This window comes from Bombina bombina, chromosome 6 (assembly GCF_027579735.1).
Source record: "Bombina bombina isolate aBomBom1 chromosome 6, aBomBom1.pri, whole genome shotgun sequence".
Lineage (NCBI taxonomy): Eukaryota > Metazoa > Chordata > Amphibia > Anura > Bombinatoridae > Bombina > Bombina bombina.
In genome coordinates this window covers 149,689,807-149,716,559 of record NC_069504.1, presented here as the reverse complement: position 1 = coordinate 149,716,559, position 26,753 = coordinate 149,689,807, and the positions used below count along the sequence as shown (strand labels likewise).

The 26,753-nt window shown below is 40.7% G+C and overlaps 1 protein-coding gene across 1 annotated transcript in view; it reads right to left on the bottom strand.

Moving 5' to 3' along the window:
* Positions 1 to 26,753, bottom strand: part of MOV10L1 (Mov10 like RISC complex RNA helicase 1) — a 1,168,229-nt gene that overhangs the window by 187,290 nt on the left and 954,186 nt on the right. Inside the window, exon 23 of the mRNA XM_053719185.1 lies at positions 21,982 to 22,089. Coding sequence (XP_053575160.1) covers positions 21,982 to 22,089 — 108 coding nt within the window. The remainder of the gene's footprint in view (positions 1 to 21,981; positions 22,090 to 26,753) is intronic.

Genomic DNA, 26,753 nt, shown 5'->3' with positions numbered 1-26,753 from the left:
AGGACACCAAGAACCTTGAAAAGATTCCTAGAGCTGTCGCTAGGCCAAAAAGGAAGAGCAACAAATTGGTAATGCTCGTCTAAAAGAGAATCTAAGAAAAAGAAAGCAATCTGGATGAATCGGAATATGAAGATATGCATCCTGTAAGTCTATTGTGGGCATATAATGCCCTTGCTGAACAAAAAGCAGAATAGTCCTTATAGTCACCATTTTGAAAGTTGGTACTCTTACATATCAATTCAAAATATTTAGATCCAAAACTGGTCTGAATGAAATTACTTTCTTTGGACATAAATAGATTTGAATAAAACCCCAGACCTTTGTTCCTGAAACGGAACTGGCATGATTACCCCAGATAACACCAGGTCTGAAACACACTGGGTTTGCTGGAATGCATGAGAGAAAAAATCTTCTCACAGGCGGTCTTACTCTGAATCCTATTCTGTACCCCCTGAGAGACGATATTCTGAATCCAATAGATTTTGGCCCGAATTAATCCAACATCTTTAGAAAAATCTAAATCTTAGATTTATTCCAATTTGAAGAAGGCTCCAAATTGGAAAACAGATTCTTTGGGGAAGAATTAGGTTTATGTTCCTTATTTAAGAACGAAAACGGTTAGAAGCTTTAGATTTACCCTTAGATCTTATTTTGAGGCAAAAAAAAACTCCCTCCCCCCAGTGACAGTTGAAATTATTGAATCCAACTTTGAACCAAATAATGTATTACCGTTGGAATGAAAAAATAGCAATCTGGGACTTAGAAGTCATATCAACATTCCAAGATTTAAGCCACAAAGCTCTTCTAGCTAAAATAGATTAAGACAGAGATTTAACATCAATTTTGGTGATATAAAAAAATGGTATCACAAATGAAATTATTATCATGTTGAATAAAGTTAACAATGCTAGACAATCATGATTCGATACTGTTGCGCTAAAGTTTCCAACCAAAAAGTTGAAGCAGATGCAACATCAGCCAAAGAAATTGCAGGCCTAAGAAGAAGACCTGAAAATAAATAAGCTTTCCTTAGATAAGATTCAAGTTTCTCATCTAAAGGATCTTTAACCCCTTAATGACCCACAGCACTTTTCCATTTTCCTGTCCGTTTGGGACCAAGGCCTATTTTTACATTTTTGCGGTGTTTGTGTTTAGCTGTAATTTTCTTCTTACTCATTTACTGTACCCACACATATTATATACCGTTTTTCTCGCACCTAAATGGAACTTTCTAAAGATACCATTATTCTTCATCATACTTTATAATTTACTATAAAAAAAAATATAAAAATATGAGGAAAAATTGAAAAAAACACACTTTTTCTAACTTTGACCCCCAAAATCTGTTACATATCTACAACCACCAAAAAACACCCATGCTAAATAGTTTCAAAATTTTGTCCTGAGTTTAGAAATACCCAATGTTTACATGTTCTTTGCTTTTTGTGCAAGTTATAGGGCCATAAATACAAGTAGCACTTGCTATTTCCAAACCACTTTTTTCCAAAATTAGCGCTAGTTACATTAGAAACACTAATATCTTTCAGGAATCCCTGAATATCCCTTGACATGTATATATTTTTTTTTTAGTAGACATCCCAAAGTATTGATCTAGGCCAATTTTGGTATATTTTCATACCACCCCCATTTCCACCGCCAAATGCGATCAAAATACAAAAAATCGTTCCACTTTTTTCACAAAATTTTTTCACAAAACTTTTGGTTTCTCACTGAAATTTATTTACAAACAACTTGTGCAATTAATGGCATACATGGTTGTAAATTCTTCTCTGGGATCCCCTTTGTTCAGAAATAGCAGACATATATGGCTTTTGGCGTTTGCTTTTTGGTAATTAGAAGGGCCGCTAAATGCCACTGCGCACCACACAAGTGTAATTATGCCCAGCAGTTAAGGGGTTTAAATTAGGGAGCTTTTAGGGAGCTTGTAGGGTTAATTTTAGCTTAGTGTCGCTAGTAGCCAACCCCAAGTATGAATCTTAGGCACATTTTTGGATATTTCATGCCACCATTTCACCGCCAAATTGCGATCAAATTGAAAAAAAAGTTTAAATTTTTCACCAATTTTAGGTTTCTCACTGAAATAATTTACAAAATCAGCTTGTGCAATTATGGCACAAATGGTTTGTAAATACTTGTCTGGGATCCCCTTTGTTCAGAATAGCAGACATATATGACTTTGGCGTTGCTTTCTGGTAATTAGAGAGGCCGCTAAATCCTGCTGCGCCTCACACGTGTATTATGGCTAGCAGTGAAGGGGTTAATTAGGAGTTTTGTAGGAGCTTGCAGGGTTAATTTTAGCTTTAGTGTAGAGATCAGCCTCCCACCTGACACATCCCACCCCCTGATCCCTCCCAAACAGCTCCCTTCCCTCCCCACCCCACAATTGTCCGCCATCTTAAGTACTGGCAGAAAGTCCTGCCGTACTAAAATAAAAGGGTTTTTTAAAAAAAAATAAAAATTTTTTTTTTAGCATATTTACATATGCTAGGGTGTAGGATCCCCCCCTTAGCCCCCAACCTCCCTGATCCCCTCCCCCCCAAAACCGCTCTCTAACCCTCCCCTCTGCCTCATTGGGGGCCATCTTGGGTACTGGCAGCTGTCTGCCAGTACCCAGTTTTGCAAAAAAAAGGTGCTTTTTTTTATTTTTTTGGGGCTTTTTTCTGTAGTGTAGCTTCCCCCCCCCCCACACAGACAATCCCCCACCACCTTGCTGATCTTTTTTTTTTTTTTAAGATTTTCGATATTTATACATTTTTTATTAAATCATTTTCTGTAGTGTAGCGGTTCCCACCCGCTCCCTCCCCGTGCACGCGCCCGCCCCCCCGCCCTCCCGTGCACCGCAGGCGCGCGTCCGGTGCGCGCCCCTGCTCGTCCCCCGCCACGATCCCGCCCCCCCTGCACATAACCAGGGCCATCGATGGCCGCCACCCCGCCTCCCGGTCCGGCTCCCACCCACCAACGCAGGTAGCCACCGATCTCCGGTGCAGAGAGGGCCACAGAGTGGCTCTCTCTGCACCGGATGGCTACCAAAGGTTATGCAGGATGCCTCCATATCGATGGCATCACTGCAATAACCGGAAAGCAGCTGGAAGCGAGCAGGATCGCTTCCAGCTGCTTTCCAAACCGAGGACGTGCAGGGTACGTTCTCAGGCATTAACTGCCTTTTTTTTGAGGGACCTTACCCTGCACGTCCTCGGCTCGTTAAGGGGTTAAAAGAAATACTATCTTCCGTAGGAATAGTACTCTACGTTTAACAAGAGTTAGAGATAGCCCCATCAACTTTGGGATCTTTTCCCAAAACTCCAATCTAACTGCTGTCAAAGGAAACAATTTTTAAACTTAAAGAAGGAATAAAAGAAGTACTAGGCCTATTCCATTCCTTAGAAATCATATCAGAAATAGCATCAGGAAACTGAAAAAACTCTGAAATAAACACAGGAGGTTTATAAACAGAATTGAAACGTTTACTAGCTTTAATATCAAGAGGGACTAGCCTCCTCAATACAAATATAATCAACACTTATTCAACAAAGAACGAATGTATTCCATTTTAAATAAAAAGTAGATTTGTCAGTGTCAATATCTGAGGAAGGGATCTTCTGAATCAGATAGATCCTCATCAGAGGAGGATAATTCAGTATGTTGTCGGTCATTTGAAATTTCATCAACTTTATGAGAAGTTTAAAAATACCTTTACATTTATTAGAAGGCGGGATGGCAGACAAAACCTTCTGAATAGAATCAGCAATAAATTCTTATAAATTCACAGGTATATCCTGTACATTAGATGATAAAAGAACAGCAACGGGCAATGTACTATTACTGATGGACACATTCTCTGCATGTAACAAGTTTATCATGACAACTTATTACAAACCACAGCTGGAGATATAATCTCCATAAGATTACAACAAATGAACTTAGCTTTGGTAGAACTGTTATCAGTCAGCAGGATTCCAACAGTGTTTTCTGAGACAGGATCAGATTGAGACACTTGCAAATGTAAGAGAAAAAACCAACATATAAAGAAAAATTATCAATTTCCTTATATGGCAGTTTCAGGAATGGGTAAAAAATGTAACAGCATAGCCCTCTGATAAAGAAAAAAGGCAAGAGGGATTTAGGAATGGGGTTTAAATTATGAAAATATTTGGTGCCAAGACTGACGCACAGAGACATTTTTTTGGCGCTAACAAACATCCGGAAATGACACACTTGTGTCATTGAAGACGCAATCTTGTGAAAGGACTCAGCGTCGACAAAGACGCCGGAAATTACGAATTTCCGTCATCTAACGTAACTTTGTGGCAAAAAAAAAAATCATGCGCCAAAAAATTATGCAATATAGTTTGGCATTTTGCTCCCTCGAGAGCCTAATTCTGCCCGCGAATTTAAAATGACAGTCAATTGCAAAAAGACTATACCCCAGGTAAGAAATACATTTTCCTAAAAAATGCATTTCCCAGATATGAAACTTACAGTCTGCAAAAGGAAATATACTGAAACCTGAATCATGGCAAATATAAGTACAATACATATATTTAGAACTTTATATAAATACATAAAGTGCCAAACCATAGCTGAGAGTGTCTTAAGTAATGAAAACATACTTACCAAAAGACACCTATCCACATATAGCAGATAGCCAAACCAGTATTTAAACGGTTATCAGTAGAGGTAATGGAATATGAGAGTATATCGTCGATGTGAAAAGGGAGGTAGGAGATGAATCTCTCCGACCGATAACAGAGAACCTATGAAATAGATCCCTGTGAGGAAAACCATTGCATTCAATAGGTGATACTCCCTTCACATCCCTCTGACATTCACTGTATTCTGAGAGGAATCAGGCTTCAAAATGCTGAGAAGTGCATATCAACGTAAAAATCTTAGCACAAACTTACTTCACCACCTCCATAGGAGGCAAAGTTTGTAAAACTGAATTGTGGGTGTGGTGAGGGGTGTATTTATAGGCATTTTGTGGTTTGGGAAACTTTGCCCCTCCTGGTAGGATTGTATATCCCATACGTCACTAGCTCATGGACTCTTGACAATTACATGAAAGAAATAAGAGGAGGGTCTCACTGCAGGGCAGCAGAAGAGACAAAACCTTAATATAACCAGATCGCATAGGATCAAATGAGACTGTATTAGGACACTAAAAACAAGAGTAAGACTCCAAGGAGGACTGAAACACAGGGCCAGATTGTGACAAAGGCCTGACCAAAAATAGAACATCTGACAGGTCAGTCAGATATTATGCAAAGGAATCTAAAGGACACAGAGATCTGACCTTTCAGAAAGATGACAGAGAAGTCCTCCTCCAAGCTCTCCTGAAGAAAAGACAAAATTCCCTAGATTTCCACCAGAAAAAATATTTACGCCATACTTAAAAGGTAAATCTTGCCGGCTATGATTCTAAATTATAGATCTATCACCATTTCTCTGAAAAACATAGTCTACACAAGACTAGGCATTCAATCTCCAAGCAGTTAGCTTCAGAGAAAACTAGGTTGGATGTATAATGGACCCTGAGAAGAAGGTCCTTCCTTAGGGGCAAATTCTACAAAGAAAAGGGCTAAAACAGAACCGAAGTGGATTCAATCCCTCAACCCTTCACTTCTAACCTTGATTAACAGGGGACACCCTGTGTCAGCAGCTGGATTCAAACCAACAACCCTTGAGCTGCAAATTCACAAAGAACAACCACTAGGCTACATTGACGGCTAAGTACAGAGACACACAAGCTATGCCGAGATAGGAGGGCCAGCCGAAGAATCCGAAAAGAAACCGAAGACCCATGTAAACCACTAGAACATGAGTCCAGGGTTGCATGTGGATCTCATTATCTGGATTTGATGAGAAAGCTGGGCGTTTAGGAGAAAACGCCATCAGATCTAACTCCAAAAACTCCGTCCTGAGAAAAAAAGACAAAGACCATACAAATGGAGAGCCCACTTAGAGTAAAAAATTTAGCCCTTGGGTGAAAGGTCTGTCTGCTTAGAATTCCTTTCAAATGTTCTCTAGAGAAACCTTCAAATGATAGACCTGTACCCAGGAAGATCACATGTCTCATGGTCCTCAAAGGTCTCACGGCTTTCTCCCAGAAGCCAAATGCTATAGAGGAACCCCAAACTGTTTCCCAGCCAGAGAGGCTGGTAACAGGGCTCACAATCTCTCAAAAATGTCTCAAGAAGCATGCATCATGAGAAAAAAGGTCCTGATGGATCCACCAGGATCGGGGAGCTCGTTAGATTGTAAAAGACCTGTCCCTCTGTGAGAGGACAACTCTCATACATTGGAAGAGCAAGCATACGTGTAGAGGTCTCAGATGGAAGTGAGGAAAATAATAACTTCCATGGGAAAACACCATTAGACCAATGGTTTCCATACACAGAGCCACAGAAGGTGGACAGAGGACTGAAGAGAAAGACCAAAATTCCTGACCATCATGAGAAAAACTTCATGCAGGTCAAATCTATGATCGTCCCCAAAAAGCCTCCCCTGGTATCTAGTACCAAGGAACTCTATACCAGATTCACCTCCACCACAAGAGAGTAGGATCAACAAGAGATATCTTGCGAGAGAGCGCCCGAAAAGAAAAACTCCCACTTGAAATGCTTGCTGACACCAGAAGCACACACTCAGATAAGGGAGTTTTAACCTGGAATCAAAACCACAAACTTCTGTTTCAAGAACAGTGGAACGAACCACTTAAGCCACATCTCCCTTAACCAAGATATCATCCAGAAAGGCGAACCTAGAGATCAGGCCCCTAGAAGAAAAGGATTTGAGGGGCGGGCGCTACAGATTAGAAAGATTTCTGTTTAAAAAGCAAAAACTCGGAAATAGGAAAAGGATCTAGAGCACAGGAACCTAATACACACATCCTTCCAGACTATGGAAGTCTTGTACTGATTCTGAATTACGAATAGGAGAAAAAAACCTAAACCATGACCTGTTCCAACAGAGGAACTGGCACAATCACTCCAAGAGAAGTGAGATGCAGGGAAAAGAAGAAATAAGGAAACCTGCCCTCTACGTATTGGGGGCGGACCCTTCATGCTAAATTGCTTTCAGCAGAAGGCTTCTTAGATCCATATCCTTATACCAAGGCTGGAGAGACCTCAATAGAAGGTCTAGAAGAAAAGGATGATAGTTGTCTAAAATGATGAGTAGGCCCTTCCAGGGACCTATACATTTAAAGAGGTAAAGAATCTGAAAGCTTGCAACACCCTTAAGGTGCAAGTAGCTTTAGAAGGTTTCAAACTGCAAACCTTCCACGTACTAGGTCGCTAAGCTAACCATTAGGCTATATAAGCTGGCTAAATACCCAGCTGAACCACCTCATCTTTCGAAAGTTGCCAACGGAAGAGACAAAAAAAGTTCTTTTTTTTTTTCTCTTTAAATGTAATTGAACAAAAAAAAAATATCACAAACATTAAAATGGACATTTAGTCCCAGCTGATGGGCCAACAACCCTGCAGATGGCAGATAAACGCATCCTCATAGGGAAAGGAAAAAATAAAGAAATAACTAAAGAATGTCCATTCACAACATAGGTTACCAATAAACCCCTGAGGACGTGATCAAACAACAGATGAATAGTAACGTAACAGGCATTAGAAATTATATCACCTCAATAGAGAAAATAGTTGTAATACGTCTTCCTATAATTAGATTATAGTTGAAAACAGCTTGCTAGCACATATATTAGGTGCAAGGAGCTGCAAATTAAATAAAAAAAAAATTAGTGTTGTAACAGACATTTTATCCTTCAAAATAGGAAGAAGAAATACACCTTTAAATATAAAATAGGGCAACATACATGTCACAAACACTATATGAGAAAGATTACATGTAAAATCCATATACAGTTAGGGATACATACATACACACATAGATACACACACACACGTTTTTCTAGGGCAAAACCCTGAGGTTATATACATAACTCTAAGCGTCCATAGAACACTAAGAAATATAAATAAACATTATATAATATATAATGTATAATATATAAACTATGACCCTGTATGAAGTCGCAACAAACAGAATAACCTCAGAAAGAGAGGTATAATTCATGTGTCCAAATTTATAAAGGAAACCTGATAATTATTCATATAAAAAGACAGTGCCTTACAATTAACGCTCCACTAGGTGGCAGCAAACACCGGGGATCCTAAATGAAAACACCGCACTAAATAAAAGCAACTGTATAAAATAAAAAGTATGAGTATATGGCCATACATAATACTACATAGGATTTGCCTGAAACAAAGGCAAACTGATTCCCATAATTCTTGAAAACATATTATAGGGATAGAAAAAAAGGGCTACCGAGTATTATTGTTATACTCCTGAAGCACCTAATTTGGACATAAGAAAACAACCTGTACAAACAGAAAAAAGGCTATTATTCAACTGACAAAGTGCGCCAAGTCTGGGGCCACAGATACATTTTTATAATCCCCTCGGCTATTAGATATACAAATATAGCAGATATAAACACAAAGTGCACACGAACGTCTGAGAATTAGAGCGCCAATGAAGACTGATCTCCCGAAGTCACAAACAGCTTTCTCTGCTAATCACCCCGCTATCAAATGGTTTCTATGCGAAGCGTGGGAAAAAAACTTGCTGCGCATGACAAACAAGTTAAATCCGCCATGATTGAGTGAGAAAACATCAGCATGTATGAGCTAACGACTAGTAGAGACTTAAAAAACAATTAAAATAAAAAAAAAACTGCTAGCCGACCACCTAGTTTTAAAGGTACGTCACAGGCTAGCGAGTAGGTGGACAGAAAGTGCACCAAAAGTAAATGTATGGTGCAACTATTAGAACTTTATCGCGCACATTGAACGTTAAGTTCAAAAGCTTAAAACTGACTCAGGGGCAAATCTTACATACACCATACCCACTACGAGTCAAAAAATATAATACATTACACAGCCAGAGGTAACCTCCGCCTGTTTGAGTAACCGGAGGTGCAGCCGCATTTGTCCAAAATATACACTTAGTTCCTCTATTCCGGGGGGTTCCATACACTACAAAAACCCATAATAGAGTACATGCCTCCCTTCACTGAGGAGGAAAATCAGGTTGAATGCCCTCCCATGTAGAGGGATTAACCCCTTAGCTTTGTTTTGAGGGACTTTAAGGCTGAAGAAGCGGCTATTCATTGGATAGTCCAGGATGCTGCTCAGCTGCAAGATATCCCACACTAGAGAATATACATATTAAACATACATGCCCTTCCTGAGGGGATCAGGTCCCACTAGGTCCCTGTTTTAGAATCCTAGTCCCTGTCCTCTGATAGCCATAAAAATAAATAAGAAAGGGATTACCCCCTCCAGGGTCTTCTGCTGTGGAGCAGTCACAGCAGCTCTGAGTGTGTAAGCCTCATTCGATATTCGCTGACAGGGCCCTGAAGAAAACAAGAAAAACAGAGTTAACAACCCTGGTTTTCTATATAGGGGTAGCATAGATGTTGAAAGTTAAGCAAAGACTACCTTGTCGTCTTCCAACTGCTAAAAGCCACCATTTACTCTTACTAAAAAGATTGACATGGGCACAGCATAGCCCCAATCCTTGCTTGCAAGGAAACTACCCATAAAATGATTAAATATCTTCAGACACCAACTTCGCACATCCACCGATAAACTAGGCAAAGAATGACTAGTGGTTATGGGAGTGATACTTAACAGCTTTGCTGAGTTGTTCTTTGCCTCCACCTGGTGGCCAGGAGTTGAATCCCCACTAGTAATTGAATGGATTTCTGGACTCTCCATGCCATTGGAAAGAAAAGATGATAATTCAAGGGTATAGAGGTGCCTGAGGTTTATACCAAAAACTGCCGTCTTAAATTTAAATAAGGGTGGGTCATGGAGTCTCCATGACAGGAAATATATACATTTATCAGGTAAGCATTATTTTGTTTTCTTTCCAGTGGCATGGAGAGTCCACTATTTCATTCAAATTACTAGTGGGAACCAAAACCCAAGCTAGAGAACACAGAATGAAAGGGAGGGAGAACAAGACAGACAGACCTACACAGAAGGCACCACAGCTTGAAGAACTTATGTCCCAAAGGAAGCCTCAGCCAAGGCAAAAGTATCACATTTGTAGAATTTGGAAAAGGTATGCAATGAGGACCAAGTGCAGATTTTCTCCACAGAAGCTTAATTTTTGAAAGCCCAGGAAGAAGAAACAGATCTAGTGGACTGTGCCGTAATTCTCTCAGGAGGCTGTTGTCCAGCTGTTTCATAAGCTAACCGGATAACACTTCTCAACCGGGAGAGGAAGAGTAATAGAAGTGGCTTCTGCCCTTACACTTACCAGAGAAAACAACGAACAGGGCAGATGATTGCCGAAAATCTGTTAGTTCCCTTGAAGGTAAAAAGCACGAACAACGTCCAGGTTATGCAAAAGGCTTTCCTTCTGAAAAGAAGGATTGGGACAAAAAAAAGCAACAACAATTTCTTGATTGATATTGCAATCTGATACTACATTACCCAGCTTAGTACGAAGGACCACCTTATACGCATTAAAAAAAAGGTAAGTGGAATCACACTGCAGAGCCGAAAGCTCGGAAACTCGAGGAGAGCGAGCAGAAGAAATAGCAAAAATAAACAAAACCTTCCAAGGTAAGAACTGAATATCAACAGAATGCATTGGCTCAAACGGAGCCTGCTGCAAAACTTTAAGAACAAGATTAAGGCTCCAAGGAGGAGCAACCGGTTTAAACAGGCCTGATCCTGACCAAGGCCTGAACAAAGGATTGAACATATAGCAGATCTGCCAGACGTTTGTGCAATAGGATAGACCGTGCAGAAATCTGACTGACAGACCTTTCTCCAGTCCCTCCTGAAGAAAATACAAAATTCGAGGTAACTTTACCCTGCTCCAAGAGAAACCTTTTTATTCACACCAATAAAAGGTATTTACACCATACCTCATGGTAAATCCTACGAGTAACAGGCTTACAAGCCTGAAGCATGGTATCAATGACCTACTCAGAGAAGCCACGCCTAGCCAAAACTAGGCGTTCAATCTCCAAGCAGTTACCTTCAGAGAATCCAGATTTGGGTGGAGGAAGGGATCCTGAAGTAGAAGGTCCTTCGTCAGAGGTAACCGCCAAGGTGGAAGAGATGACATCTTCACCAGATCGGGGAACCAGATCCTGCGAGGCCAGTCAGAAGCTATTAGAATCACAGGCGCTCTCTCTTGTTTGATACAAGCAATGACTCATGGAAGGAGAGTAAACGAAGGAAACAGGTATGCTAGACCGAAGTTCCAAAGAAACGCCAGAGCATCTATCAGAGCGGCTTGAGGATCTCTTGATCTTGAACCGTACTTTGGAAGCTTGGCAATTCAACACCATCAGATCCAACTCCGGAACCCCCCACCTGAGGGCTATCATTGAGAATACCTCCGGATGGAGAGCCCACTCCCCCTGGATGAAAAGTCTGCCTGCTCAGAAAATCCGCTTCCCAGTTGTCCACCCCTGGAATGTGGATTGCAGATAGGAGACAATCGTGGGATTTAGCACACTGGAGAATGCGGGTCACCTACTTCATTGCTGACGAACTCAGAGTTCCTCCCTGATGGTTGATGTATGCCACCGCGGAGATGTTGTCCAATTGGAATCTGATAAACCGGACCAAAGCTAGTTGAGGCCAAGCTGTTAAGGCATTGAAGATTGCTCTCAACTCTAGGATGTTTATGGGAAGACTCCTCTCGAGTCCAAAGACCCTGAGCTCTTTTACGGAGCTCCAAACTGCTCACCAGCCTGATAGGCTGGCGTCCATGGTCACAATCACCCAGGAAGATCTCAGGAAGCATGTACCCTGAGACATATGGTCATGCGAAATCCACCACGAAAGAGTCTCTCATTAGGGGATCCAGAGCTATCCTCTGCAAGAAATCTGAGTGGTCTCCGTTCCATTGACTGAGCATGCATAGCTGTAGGGGTCTCAGATGAAACCGAGCAAAAGGAATGATGTCCATGGAAGCAACCATAAGACCAATTGAATTGGTGATGTTCCCTGTGAATGGAAACATGAAGATACGCATCCTTCAGATCTATGGTAGTCATGAACTGACCTTCCTGAACCAAGGGAAGAATAGAACCTTGAGGAATTTGTTGAGACACTTTAGGTCCAAAATGGGATGGAAAGTTCCCTCTTGCTTGCAGATAACCTTGACAGGATAAATCTGCCCTGGGGGGGGGGGGGGGGGGTGCAAGACTTGAACCCTATTCTGTAACCCTGGGATACTATTTCCACAGCCCAAGGATCCAAGCCTGCTAAAAAAAAGGAAAGTCTGCCCCCCACTTGATCCAAGGCTGGATCGGGGGCGGTCCCTTCATGCTGATTTGTTATCAACTGAAGACTTCTTGGCTTGCTTCCCCTTACTCCAAGGCTGACTGGACTTCCATGAGGTCCTGTATTGCGCCGTTTTTAATAGAGGAAGACTTTTGTTCTTTGAAACTGCAAAAGGAACGAAAATTGGAATTCTGTCGAACCTTAGGTCTATTCTTCTAGTCCTGTATCAATAAAGAGAGAAATAGCACCTAATAAATAATTCTCCTCAACATGAGAAAAAAAAATCATTGTGCCCATATACATAAAATATGATAACATGAAAAAGCATTTTAGGACATATATGAAAGAGCATCATATATAAACATAGAATGTTGAAGTTATGATTACAGGCAAAAATTAAGATAGCTGATATAGCTAAGCTTACACATAAAGTTGTGAACAGCCAACACGTTAAATTTGCGCACACCAGTTTCACAACGGAGTAGGCAAAATCGCGCCCAAACGCAAACCTGTGGCAGGAACCTTAACCCCGCCACCAGCGGTCTCAAGCCGTAGCAGATTTCAAGTACGGCTTGCGTGTCAATCCTTCTGTGAATGCAGCATAAAAGACCCTGCTTCTCAAAGGGCAGCAGAAACAATTTACTTCTGTGAAAACAGCATAACTCTAGCCATCCATTAAAACACTTTTGTCTCGCTCCAACACAAGAGAATCCCCTAGAGAGCAGGAGGATGTCAGCCTGCAGCGACAATTATCCCTGATAGAATAAGGAAAATCTAATAAACCTGACGCCTTTAGATCTTGTATTGAGGGGTAAAACGAAGTACATTAGAGCAGACCTTGCAGACTCTTAGCTCCTTCTGGTCCCTTCAGCCACCATGACGGCTTAATCTTAAAGTCGGATTCGCAGTGACACTTCAAAACCAATTACTTCAATGTACCAGATTGTAATGGGTATGTAGAAACTAAAGGTGCCATTGTATGACATCCGTTTCATTTCTCTTTTCTTATTTTCTTTAAAAATCATGTGGGAGAACTCAGTTAGGTAATTCCTCCGCCATATATGGAAAGGCGCGAACTGATTATGACACCGTAACCCACATAAAAATCAAGACTGAACTTGCATTGAATCTCTTAATATATAAACCCTATCAGAGTCCTCAATTAAAAATGAACCCTTAAAGGGCGTCAATATTACAGCCGCATATAAATCCCATAATATGATTTGCAGATCCTAAATAATGGAGTGTGGTAGTCTCTTATCCACTTAGTACAAAGAAGACAGATTATCCGCCACTGAAAGGGAGCACATTAATACAATATACTTCATTCACTATGCTCCTCACACCACTCTCCGTTCCTCAATAAAAAGATTCTAAAGCCTGTGAATGCAAATTGACAGAGTGGAAATGTGTGCAGCAGAAACAAAGCATGCGAAAAGGAGCTGCTAGGCCGGTCTGACCCAGTCTATACTGAACCAGGGATTGTTTAATAAAATTATTCTCTATAGAGAAAAAATGTATAAAATAAGGGGGATCACTCTGACATATTACACACATAGTGAGATGAGTGGCTTAATATAGCACTGGCTGCCCTCTGGTCTCTTATGCGTAAAAACTGCCCAATGATTTAAATCCCAAAATTAATATATATCTATATATAAATTTCCCCCAGGCTCTAATATTCAAAATGGAGGGATAAAAGCACTTACCTTAGGAGCTTCAGCTGCAGGGCAGATGCAGCATCACAGGTCTGTTAGCCTCATCCGGCCGCTGACAGGGACCTGTAGAAAAAGAAAAACAGAGTAACCAACCCTGGTTTTCTATATAGGGGTAGCATAAATGTTAGAAGGTAAGCAAAGACCACCTCGCCGTCTTCCAACTGCTAAAAGCCACCATTACTCTTACTAAAGAGATTGGCATGTACACAGCTTGACCACAATCCTTGCTTGCAGGGAAAAGTACCCATTAAAGGATTAAATATCTTCAGACACCATCTTTGCACATCCTCCCTTGACAGAGGCAAAGAGAATGACTGGGGATTATGGGTAAGGGAAGTGACACTGAACAGCTCTGCTGGGGTGCTCTTTGCCTCCTCCTGCTGGCCAGGAGTTGAATATCCCACTATTAATTGGAATGAATTCTTGGACTCTCCATGCCATTGGAAAGAAAAAAAGATTGCAAAATTTCAATCAAACCCATTAGCAAAACATTATACTCCCAGATTTATACTCCAATGCATAACCCCCTCTAATGCCATATAACAAATTATAATATATAGGCAAAACAGTGATATAATCTTACAGTTGGAAGCCCAGAAGTGATTAGGCAAATTCCTAGCATGCAACATAATCATAGTACCCAAATTACTGCCAACACCTGGGCCAAAGTACCAAATATAGAGCTCATGATTTAGCACCCATTATTGGATGTACTAAGCTCAACAGGGCAAATAATAAATGTCCATGTACCCTGGTCCACAACAGACCTATAATTATGTCCAAATAAATGTTATTACTGATCCTGATACATTTTAACCTAGCTCACACATACATTTGACCAACCTGTAAAATTTGTTTCAAAGAGTGATTCATTACTATAGTGAAGCAGAGCATATTAACATACATTGAGGGAAATGCCTCTACTGGCATTACTGGCTAAAATGTCACTAGATACCTACACCATCCTCTAATGATTGTGCACACTAGGACTTCCTGAAAACCCCAACAATCTGTAAAACTTTAGAGGGAGATAATGCAGTTGACAAAGCACACGCACTATTTTGTTAAAGAATGTAATTTTAGGACTATCGACCCAACACTACTGCTCCGCTGGTCCAGAGCGGCATTTCTTTTGTGTGTATATCCCCTTTGCTGGGGGTTTTGGAATTGTTTTGTGATTCGCCTACTGAAGTCAATTAGGGAATATGTGTAGCAGAATAAGCCTTAAAGGGACATGAAAAAACACTTTTTTCTTTTATGATTCAGATGGAACATGTAATTTTAAACAACTTTCTATTGTACTTCTATACTCAAATTTGCTTCATTTTCTTGGTATCCTTTGTTGAAGGAGCAGCAATGTACTACTGGGAGCTAATTGAACACATCTGATCAGCCATGAAAAAAGGCATTTGTGTGCAGCCACCAATCAGCACTGAGCTCCCAGTAATGCTTTGCTGCTCCTGGGCCTACTGAGATATGCTTTTCAACAAAGGATACCAAGAGAATGAAGCAAATTAGATAAAAAGTAAATAAACATTTTGCATTTCTAGTTCTGAGACCAAGAAAACCCACACTTTTTAGAGTTAAATTACATAAAAAAATAATAATCACAAAATAAATAACGAAAGCATATTGCAAAGTTGTTCTGCTATGCATAACTAAAGATATATTACAATCTAAAATTGTTTGCTGTCCCTTTAAGAAATCAAAATTGTTATTTAAATGCATAGATTTGATAAAACTATGAAAAACTAAATTTATGCTTACCCGATAAATTTCTTTCTTTTGCAATGTACCGAGTCCACGGTTTCATCCTTACTTGTGGGATATTATCCTTCCCTACAGGAAGTGGCAAAGAGAGCACCCACAGCTGAGCTGTCTATATAGCACCCCCCTTAACTCCACCCCCCAGTCATTCAAGCGAAGGCTTAGGAAGAAAAAGGAGAAACTATAAGGTGCAGAGGTGACTGAAGTTTTCAATAAAAAATACTATCTGTCTTAAATAGACAGGGCGGGCCGTGGACTCGGTACATCGCAAAGGAAAGAAATTTATCAGGTAAGCATTCATTTTGTTTTCTTTTGCAAGATGTACCGAGTCCACGGTTTTATCCTTACTTGTGGGATACTACCAATACCAAAGCTTTAGGACACGGATGAAGGGAGGGACAAGACAGGGACCGAAACGGAAGGCACCACTGCTTGCAGAACCTTTCTCCCAAAAATAGCCTTCGAAGAAGCAAAAGTATCAAATTTGGAAAATTTGGAAAAGGTATGAAGCAAAGACCAAGTAGCAGCCTTACAAATTTGTTCAACAGAAGCATCATTCTTAAGAGCCCATGTGGAAACCACCGCTCTAGTAGAGTGAGCTGTAACCCTTTCGGGAGGCTGCTGTCCAGCAGTCTCATATGCCAAACGGATTATGCTTTTCAGCCAAAAGGAAAGAGGTAGCCGTAGCCTTTTGACCTCTACGCTTTCCAGAATAGACAACAAACAAAGAAGATGTTTGACGGAGATCTTTGGCTGCTTGCAAATAAAACTTCAAAGCATGAACCACGTCAAGTTGTGCAACAGACGTTCCTTCTTAGAAGGAGGATTAGGACACAGAGAAGGAACAACATTTTCCTGATTGAAATTCCTGTTGGCAACAACCTTAGGAAGGAATCCAGGTTTGGTACGCAAAACCACCTTATCAGCATGGAAAACAAGATAAGGCGAGTCACATTGTAATGCAGATAGTTCAGAAACTCTTCGAGCTGAAGAGATAGCAACTAGAAACAGAACTTTCCAAGATAGAAGCATAATATCTATGGAATGCATAGGTTCAAACGGAACTCCTTGAAGAACTTTAAGAACTAAATTCAGACTCCATGGCGGAGCAACAGGTTTAAACACAGGCTTGATTCTTACTAAAGCTTGACAGAACGACTGAACGTCTGGAACATCTGCCAGACGTTTGTGCAGTAGAATTGATAAAGCAGATATCTGTCCCTTTAAGGAACTAGCTGATAACCCCTTCTCCAATCCTTCTTGGATAAAGGACAAAATCCTAGGAATCCTGATCTTACTCCATGAGTAGCCTTTGGATTTGCACAATAAAGATATTTACGCCATATCTTGTGATAAATTTTCCTGGTGAGGAAAAGGTATTTATGACCGACTCAGAGAAACCCCACTTGGATAAAATCAAGCGTTCAATCTCCAAACAGTCAGCCGCAGAGAAACTAGATTTGGATGCTGGAACGGATCTTGAATCAGAAGGTCCTGTCTCAGTGGCAGAGTCCATGGTGGAAGAAATTACATGTCCACCAGGTCTGCATACCAAGTCCTGCATGGCCACGCAGGTGCTATCAAAATCACCGAAGCTCTCTCCGGATTGATTATGGCAATCAAACGAGGAAGGAGAGGAAATGGTGGAAACACATAAGCCAGGTTAAACGACCAGGGTACTGCTAGAGTATCTATCAGTACTGCCTGAGGATCCCTTGACCTGGACCCGTAACAAGGAAGTTTGGCGTTCTGACGAGACGCAATCAGGTCCAATTCTGGTGTGCCCCATTGCTGAATCAATTGTGCAAACACCTCTGGATGGAGTTCCTACTCCCCCGTATGAAAAGTCTGACGACTTAGAAAATCTGCTTCCCAGTTCTCCACTCCTGGGATATAGGATTTGAATTATTTTGGTAACCTCTATCATCGCTAGAGAACTCATTGTTCCCCCTTGATGATTGATATATGCTACAGTCGTGATATTGTCCGACTGGAATCTTATGAATATGGCCGACGCCAGCTGAGGCCACGCCTGAAGCGCACTGAATATCACTCTCAGTTCTAGAATATTTATTGGGAGGAGAGCTTCCTCCTGAGTCCACAATCCCTGTGCTTTCAGGGAATTCCAGACTGCACCCCAGCCCAATAGGCTGGCGTATGTAGTCACTATGACCCATGCTGGCCTGCGGAAACACATTCCCTTGGACAGATGATCCTATGACAACCACCAAAGAAGAGAGTCTCTGGTCTCTTGGTCCAGATTTATCAGAGGAGATAAATCTGCACAATCCTCATTCCACTGTTTGAGCATGCAAAGTTGCAGTGGTCTGAGATGCAAGCGAGCAAACGGAACTATGTCCATTGACGCTACCATGAAACCAATTACCTCCATACACTGAGCCACTGACGGCCGAGGAATGGCTCGGCAGATGGATAAAATCTTTGATTTCCTGACCTCCGTCTGATAAATTCGGTGGACATGAAGATTTTTCTGAGTTCCCAGAAATGGAACTCTTGTGAGAGGGATAAATGAACTCTCTTGCACGTTCACCTTCCACCTGTGAGATCTTAGAAAAGCCAACACGATGTCCGTGTGAGACTTGGCTAATTGGTAAGTTGACACCTGGATTAAGATATCGTCCAGATAAGGCGCCACAGCTATGCCCCACGGCCTTAGAACCGCCAGAAGGGACCCTAGCACCTTTGTGAAAATTCTGGAAGCCGTGGCCAACCCGAAGGGAAGAGCCACAAACTGGTAATGCTTGTCCAGAAAGGCGAACCTGAGGAACTGGTGATGATCTTTGTGGATAGGAATGTGTAGATACGTAGCCTTTAAGTCCACTGTGGTCATATATTGACTCTCCTGGATCATTGGCAAAATAGTCCGAATGGTCTCCATCTTGAAGGATGGGACTCTGAGGAATTTGTTTAGGATCTTGAGATCCAAAATTGGTCTGAAAGTTCCCTCTTTTTTGGGAACCACAGATCGGAGTAGAACCCTTGCCCCTGTTCTGTATTCAGAACTGGGCAGATCACTCCCATGGAATATAGGTCTTCTACGCAGCGTAAGAATGCCTCTCTTTTTGTCTGGTTTACAGACAATTGAGAAAGATGAAATCTCCCCCTTGGGGGAGAATCTTTGAAATCTAGAAGATACCCCTGGGTTACTAGATTCCCCTCTTGCTTCGCGGCAGAGGGAGAGGGACAACCTTAGAAGTTTCGAAAGGAACAAAAATTATTTTGTTTGGTCCTCATCTTATCCTGAGGAAGGGCATGGCCTTTCTCTCCAGTGATGTCTGAAATGATCTCTTTCAGTTCAAGTCCGAATAGGGTCTTACCCTTGAAAGGGATGGATAAAAGCTTAGCTTTTGATGACACATCAGCAGACCAGGACTTAAGCCATAACCCTCTGCGCGCTAAAATGGCAAAACCTGAATTCTTCGCCGCTAATTTAGCCAATTGAAAAGCGGCATCTGTAATGAAAGAATTAGCTAGCTTGAGAGCCCTAATTCTATCTAGAATATCCTCTAATGGAGTCTCAACCTGAAGAGTCTCTTCCAGAGCCTCGAACCAAAAGGACGCTGCAGTAGTTACAGGAACAATGCACGCTATAGGTTGGAGAAGAAAACCTTGATGAACAAATATTTTCTTCAGGAGACCCTCTAATTTTTTATCCATAGGATCTTTGAAAGCACAACTGTCCTCAATAGGTATAGTTGTACGCTTAGCCAGTGTAGAAATAGCTCCCTCAACCTTAGGGAAGGTCTGCCACGAGTCCTGCACGGCATCTGATATGGGAAACATTTTCTTAAAAGTAGGAGGGGGAGTGAACGGAATACCTGGTCTATCCCACTCCTTAGTAACAATTTCCGAAATCCTCTTAGGGACTGGAAAAAACAATGTAGGCAGAAACCTCTAGAAATTTGTCCATTTTACACAATTTCTCTGGAACTACAATAGGGTCACAATCATCCAGAGTCGATAAAACCTCCCTGAGCAATAAGCGGAGGTGTTCTAGTTTAAATTTAAAAGCCGTCATATCTGAATCTGTCTGAGGGAACATATTTCCTAAGTCAGAAATCTCTCCCTCAGTCAGCAAATCTCTCACTTCAGAACATTGTGAGGGTACATCAGATATAGCTAATAAAGCGTCAGAGGGCTCAGTGTTTGTTCTCACACCAGACCTACTGCGCTTCCCCTGCAACCCCGGCAGCTTAGATAAAACCTCAGTGAGGGTAGTATTCATAACTGCGGCCATATCCTGCAGGGTGAAAGAATTAGACGCACTAGAAGTACTTGGCGTTGCTTGTGCGGGCGTTAACGTTTGTGACACTTGGGGAGAATTAGATGGTATAACCTGATTCTCTTCTGACTGAGAATCATCCTGCGACATACTTTTAGTAGCTAAAATGTTCTTTACAATTTATTGACCTTTCAGTGCATGAGGGACACATTCTAAGTGGAGGTTCCACAATGGCTTCTAAACATATTAAACATTGACTTTCCTCAATGTCAGACATGTTGAACAGGCTAGTAATGACTACAAACAATCATGAAAACACTTTATCTAGTGAAAAAAATAACAATCTTAAAAAACGGTACTGTGCCTTTAAGAGAAAAAAAGCATACACATTCTGCAAAACAGCCTAAACATGCACCAAATTTTTCAAAATTTTGTATGTAGACACAAAATAGGTAGTTGAGATTGCAGCACATAATTTTTTAACAATTAAAACAACTTCCAAACCGGATCGAAAATAGGCCGAAATCCGGAAAAAAAATCCTCAGCACCTTGCCACAGCCCTGCTGTGGCCCTACCTGCCCTCAGGGATCGAAAGTGTGGGGTAAAAGCTTCGATTTGGCCCAAAACATACACCAGGGCCCTCAGGAGTTAGAGCTTGCTGCTTGTAGTACAAAACTAAGTGCGCAACTGAGGCGCGAAAATAGGCCCCGTCCATCTCACTCTATGTTATAACTAGCCATGTGGGTTCCAAGACCCTAAACATAAGCCATGTGTGTCCTAATAAAGTTGCCCAAAACGTTTATTGCCCACAAAAAACGTTAAAGCACTCCCACCAAAAAAACGTTTGCTCACATACCTTTTACATTCAGTATCAACAATATATGTAATTGGCACCATAAGCAAGCTAAGTAATGCCCTTCTCTTTAGTTCTAGAATTATTGCTTACCCTTACCCTCCTGGGTATAATGTCAGCCTTTCTGAAATACACAGTCTCTCCAGAAAAAATATGACTGAACATACCTCATTGCTGCATAGCATGAAACCGTTCCTCACACTGAAGTTTCCTGTACTCCTCAGCCTCTGTGGGAACAGCAATGGACCTTAGTTACAAATGCTAAGATCATCATCCTCCAGGCAGCAGTCTTCATCCATCTGCTGCCTGAGAGTAAATAGTACAAACCGGTACCATTTAAAAATAAAACTCTTGATTGAAGAATTAAAAACTAATATTTTATCACCTCTTTCACTTTACCCTTCCTGCTTAGAGCCGGCAAAGAGAATGACTGGGGGGTGGAGTTAAGGGGGGAGCTATATAGACAGCTCTGCTGTGGGTGCTCTCTTTGCCACTTCCTGTAGGGAAGGATAATATCCCACAAGGATGAAACCGTGGACTCGGTACATCTTGCAAAAGAAAAAGTCCTATGGCTTCTATTAATTGAATGGCTGGCCATGTGAACCTGCAAAGATCTGTTCAGCTCAACTAACAAATACACTATGCCATCTGTTTACAATATTTCTATTTAAAAAAGAACTTATAATATACAAGTTTAAAAAAATGGAAATTCAGTGTTCTTAAATTTATGTCAATAGACCAAGTCCTCCAAGTCAAAAAGTTGGGAAATTCCTGGCTATGCATTTGATTTACTTTTTTTTTTTTAAATAGAGATTTATTTTGATTATGAAACTAACAGGAAGTAGATATCTGAACAGATATTTTGTGGGATAGAAGCTCACTGCATTATAAAAAATACTACAGTACAACTGATGTACAGAAATAATCTTTGACACTACATAGGTTAAGGTGTAGTACTTACATTTCTTAAATATATCAACTTTTAAGATTTCAGTATGCATTTAACATGTGTAGTGTAAAGCAGCAATATTGACATCTGCACTTACATACCATTGAAATAATGATGACCAGGAACTCCTGCCCCTGGAACTCTTCTACAGATCCAACTTTTATGTCAGGAAGATCAACAGTTCGTAATAGAGTTCGAATTTTTTCGACCTTTAAAAATAAATATCACTTGTTAGTTACTTGTATATTTTTGCTTTTGAAAACTGCAACAGCAGCTTGTAATACAGAAGTCCCCCTCTGGGCAATGCAAGCACTTAAAGGGCCAGTAAACATAGAAAATAATGTTATATAATTCTGCACATAGTGCAGAATTATATAACATTATATTAGTGCTCGATTTATATAAACTAATATTGCCGGTGAATTGTTATAAAAAAAAGAGTGTTTTCCAGACCCGCTCTCTGTGCTCTACTGAGCGGGTCTGTTTTTTACACTCACAGCAACTAGACAGCTGGCCAGATGCGCTGAGTGTAAAAAACAGACCCGCTCAGTAGAGCACAGAGAGCGGGTCTGGAAAACACTCTTTTTAAATAACAATTCACCGGCAATATTAGGTTATATAAATCTAGCACTAATATAATGTTATATAATTCTGCACTATGTGCAGAATTATATAACATTTTCTATGTTTACTGGCCCTTTAAGCATAAAAAATTATACGCTGGTGTTTGCAACTGCCAATCCTTATTGACTCACCAACTATGTTTTGTTCTGGAGCTGCAATGATTGTTTCTCCAGTGCGGGGCTTTACCTTTTAGTTTAACCTCCACATTGTAGTTAAACACATAGGGCCAGATTACGAGTGGCGCTAACCAGAGGCGTAACTAGAAACCACAGGGCCCAGGTGCATGAATCTAAGAAGGCCCCCAACCCCACCCAAAAAATGTGAATTTGATACATATCTTTTTTTCTACTTTTTTTTTTTTTTTTTAACATTTAACACAGAAAGAAAAAATTGTGAATCAGATTACATGTCTGCAAAAGGGGGTACCCTTTGCCCACAGTCTGTGAGATGGTCTGACCCCCTATTACTGTATATAGTGACACTGTTTTACCCATCAGTAGTGTATATAGTGAGTGACACAGTCTGTCCATACACCATACATGCATAAATACACACACAGTCACATACAAACACACACACACACACACACACACACAGAAACACAAACATAAATGCATAAATACATACACACAGACATATACACGCATATGCCTATAGGTTTAAGCTTTGGTTTAATTGTACATTAGTCATTACCCTGTGAGGTCATGGAATAATATTATTATTATAGTAAATATATATTAAATATCAAAGGAGCCTTAAAGGGATACTGAACCCAAATGTTTTTCTTTTGTTATTCAGATAGAGCATGCAATTTTAAGCAACTTTCTAATTAACTCCTATTATCAATTTTTCTTCATTCTCTTGGTATGTTTATTTGAAAAGCAAGAATGTAAGTTTAGATGCCGGCCCATTTTTGTTGAACAACGTGGGTTGTCCTTGCTGATTGAACAGCACCAATAAACAAGTGCTGTCCGTGGTCCTGAACTATATATTTGCTGGCTCCTTAGCTTAGATGCCTTCTTTTTCAAATAAAGAGAACTAAGAAAAATTGATAATAGAAGTAAATTAGAAAGTTGCTTAAAATTGCATGCTCTGGGGGCGGAGCCAACCTCCAACATGGAAGGCCACTAACATATGGAGCTCTGATCGCCAGTAAACTGAAGAGGCCAACTACTACTTAATATTTGGTACACAACCATTGCAGCAGCTTTCTAATAGTTTCTAGACTGCTCTGATACTATTTTGCATCTCCTTAGAGCTGTTTATCCTGCCCATCACTATAAGATCAGGAGTCATAGGCAAAGAGTTTTGCGGCCCTCTATGAGTCTTAAAAATGGAGGAATCTTACGCCACACTGCAGACCTTGTTTAAATGCTTAGAGGCCAAAATGGATATTTACTTTGAAGATCTTACGGCAGCATGTAGCGGTGAAGATAGGGTCTCCCCAGCCTGGCCTACCGAAGGGATGATAATTCCCATTAGTGAGGCAGACCGAAATATGGCGCTTCAGAATGGCACTCCTCCGGACTACTCTGAGCCACGGAAGATGTGTCTATCACTCCCGGCGATGAAAGAGCCAAGCGTAAGTCAGCCAGAGGCAGAAGCGGAACATCTCTTTAAACTGGTGAAGCATAATGCGTATGGGACTCTATATAACAGTTACATCCGCTTGGCTCCATATGACACTAACCTGAGCCTGGATAGGTTCTTGGCTCCTGCGTACTTCAGAGACCGGAGTGCCCGCAACATTTATGGCATCTATGGACATCGTCGCTCTGCAGTCTGTCGCGGCTCTCTTGGGTGCACGTGGTGTGGCGTTGCTCGTTCTTTTGCCGATTGGGACTCAGCCAGTGTTGTTGCTGCTTCAGAGTCCTTTGAGATGCCCTGTTGTCCCTCGGTATCCCGAGACTGAAGGACTATCACTAGACTTTGTATTGAGTCGGAGTCGCATAGGTGTGGGCTAAAGATCATAACCCGGGTAGCCTCAATTAGGACAGTACATGCCTCGAGGTAGACAGCAGCCCAAACGGATACGGATAAATTAAGTCTCTCGCCTCAAAATGGATATGGACAAATAAATTATGATACGCTATAACAGCTGAATGCCTCGGCTAGCTTCAGCTGATTCTTGCCACACATATACTCATCTAAGTTTCTTTGCATGTATCTCTTTAGAGTCTTACTAGATGTGTTGGGTTCTAGCGTTAGTATATGTCTGTCTCCACATGTGATAGCACATAAAGAAAATTGTCAGACAACCTGTTATACAATCATAAGGTTAGATGTAATGCTGATAAGTTATGGTTGTGATAACATGGAGCCTTATTTTACTATGTAATATATGGATATGTCTGTGGCCACAGTGTATAATCCTCCTACCCACTAGTATGAAACTATTTGAATTCACACTCCTGAGTCTTATGTTAGCTTATAGATTAGAGGAGGAAAGTGTATAGTTATTAAATAGTCAGAGGTGAATGTCAGAAACAGTCGATGTGCACCTTTCAAGCCATATGCTGGCTAAATATGTTTCATATATTAGTCGCAATAGCAGAATTGATGCTCTGTATATATATGCATGCCTATATGTTTATACGTTGATATACATTTTCACTTATCTCCTGTATGAGCCTTCTATCTTAAAGCAGCTCAATGATTACATATTAGACTGGATTATGATGGCGTGTTATGCTTCTGTTTTTTCTGGCTGTGATACTTATGTATATACCTCTAGGTGTCTATTACCTATCTATATTGAAGAAGGCACCAGCTTTTGCGTCAGCGTTCCATATAGAATTATATTGAATATACTTATGTCTGTTAAAGGTTAATTGTGCCTCCTTATCACTTAGTGCATAATACACACCCAAGGCTTTAGAGTTATCAATCGAATACATTAGCAAACAGGTTAAATAATGGCCACCTAGTACAATCTCTATCTCTGGCCAATCTTACTAACATTTTACTGAGGTAACAGCAACCTAGGTGCATGTTAGCTTAGAGCTAGAATCTATATGGATTAGAGTATTAACTTAACACACAAGACTAATACCCTTATTGTATTTTAATTTTATACAGTGTAGATGTTGTGGTTCACATTTCATACCTATACTGTAGTTCTCTACTCACTCTGTTGTATTTGGGTGGTTGTGTTTACCCCCATTTGTGTCTTTAAAATTTAAACTGAGGTTTACCTATACCTGTTCCCCCTGTGTCTTATTGGGTCAAATTTAGAAGTATCATAGATGAAAGCTGTGTTACTCACTCACGTCTGCCAATATATATGCCTAATATGAAAGTTGTCAATAACTAATGTTTCTCCTGGAGGAAATTTTTATAGCCCAGCATGTGATTTTATCTGATTGTATTTCATAACTGCCTGCATACCATTTTTCCTTTATATACCAGTTTACCATGCGCTATTTACACTCAGCTAGGCTCACGCTAACAATTGATTCAGAAGTGTATAAAAATATTTGCTCTAGCACTACTAGATACATACCCAGATATGTAATGCTTTTGGTCTTATGCGTATGTAGGGGCTTGGACGTCTGCGGCCGGGATGTCTGAGCCTTCCTGCTTAATTATTTACAGTTACAACATGTAGACTAACTATAGATTGAAGGCTACAGAGCTATCAAAGAACCATTGGCATTTATTGTTTTATATGTGTCTATGCCATTACATAATAATTGTAGATATCTGCGCATTCTCAGGGCTGGATATGGTAGGATAGATGTTTATAGCTGGGACAACTTTTGATGTCCCAGTTCCTGTTATGGTATCAAATAGCCTGTACCCGCTAGAAGTCTTAGCATGTATATAGTTGCCATACCCTACAAACCTTGATGTTGTAGGTTTGTAGTTTCAGACACAGCACCACCTCATTACTAGAGCACATCACTTATTATTGTTAGGCTCCTCTCCTCCCTTTCCTGCCGGTACTTGTTGCCTGCGGGTCATACCCCTATTCCCTTTTCGCCTGTAGGTGGCATCTCCCCAGGAGAGGAACTCATTTGGAAGCCCCCTATATCTCATTATATACCATGTATGCCATCATCTGTCTTATATCTCATAGTGCATACATCCTAATACCCCTCTTTGAGAATACCTGCTCCAGACGGTAATTTTATTCATTTTATACACAAAAGCCCTGGGACTTTTATCAGGTTTTTACTTAAGTATACTTATAAAGATTAGCCATCCTGATAACAACCTGGGAAACTTGTTGGCTCCAATATAACTTATA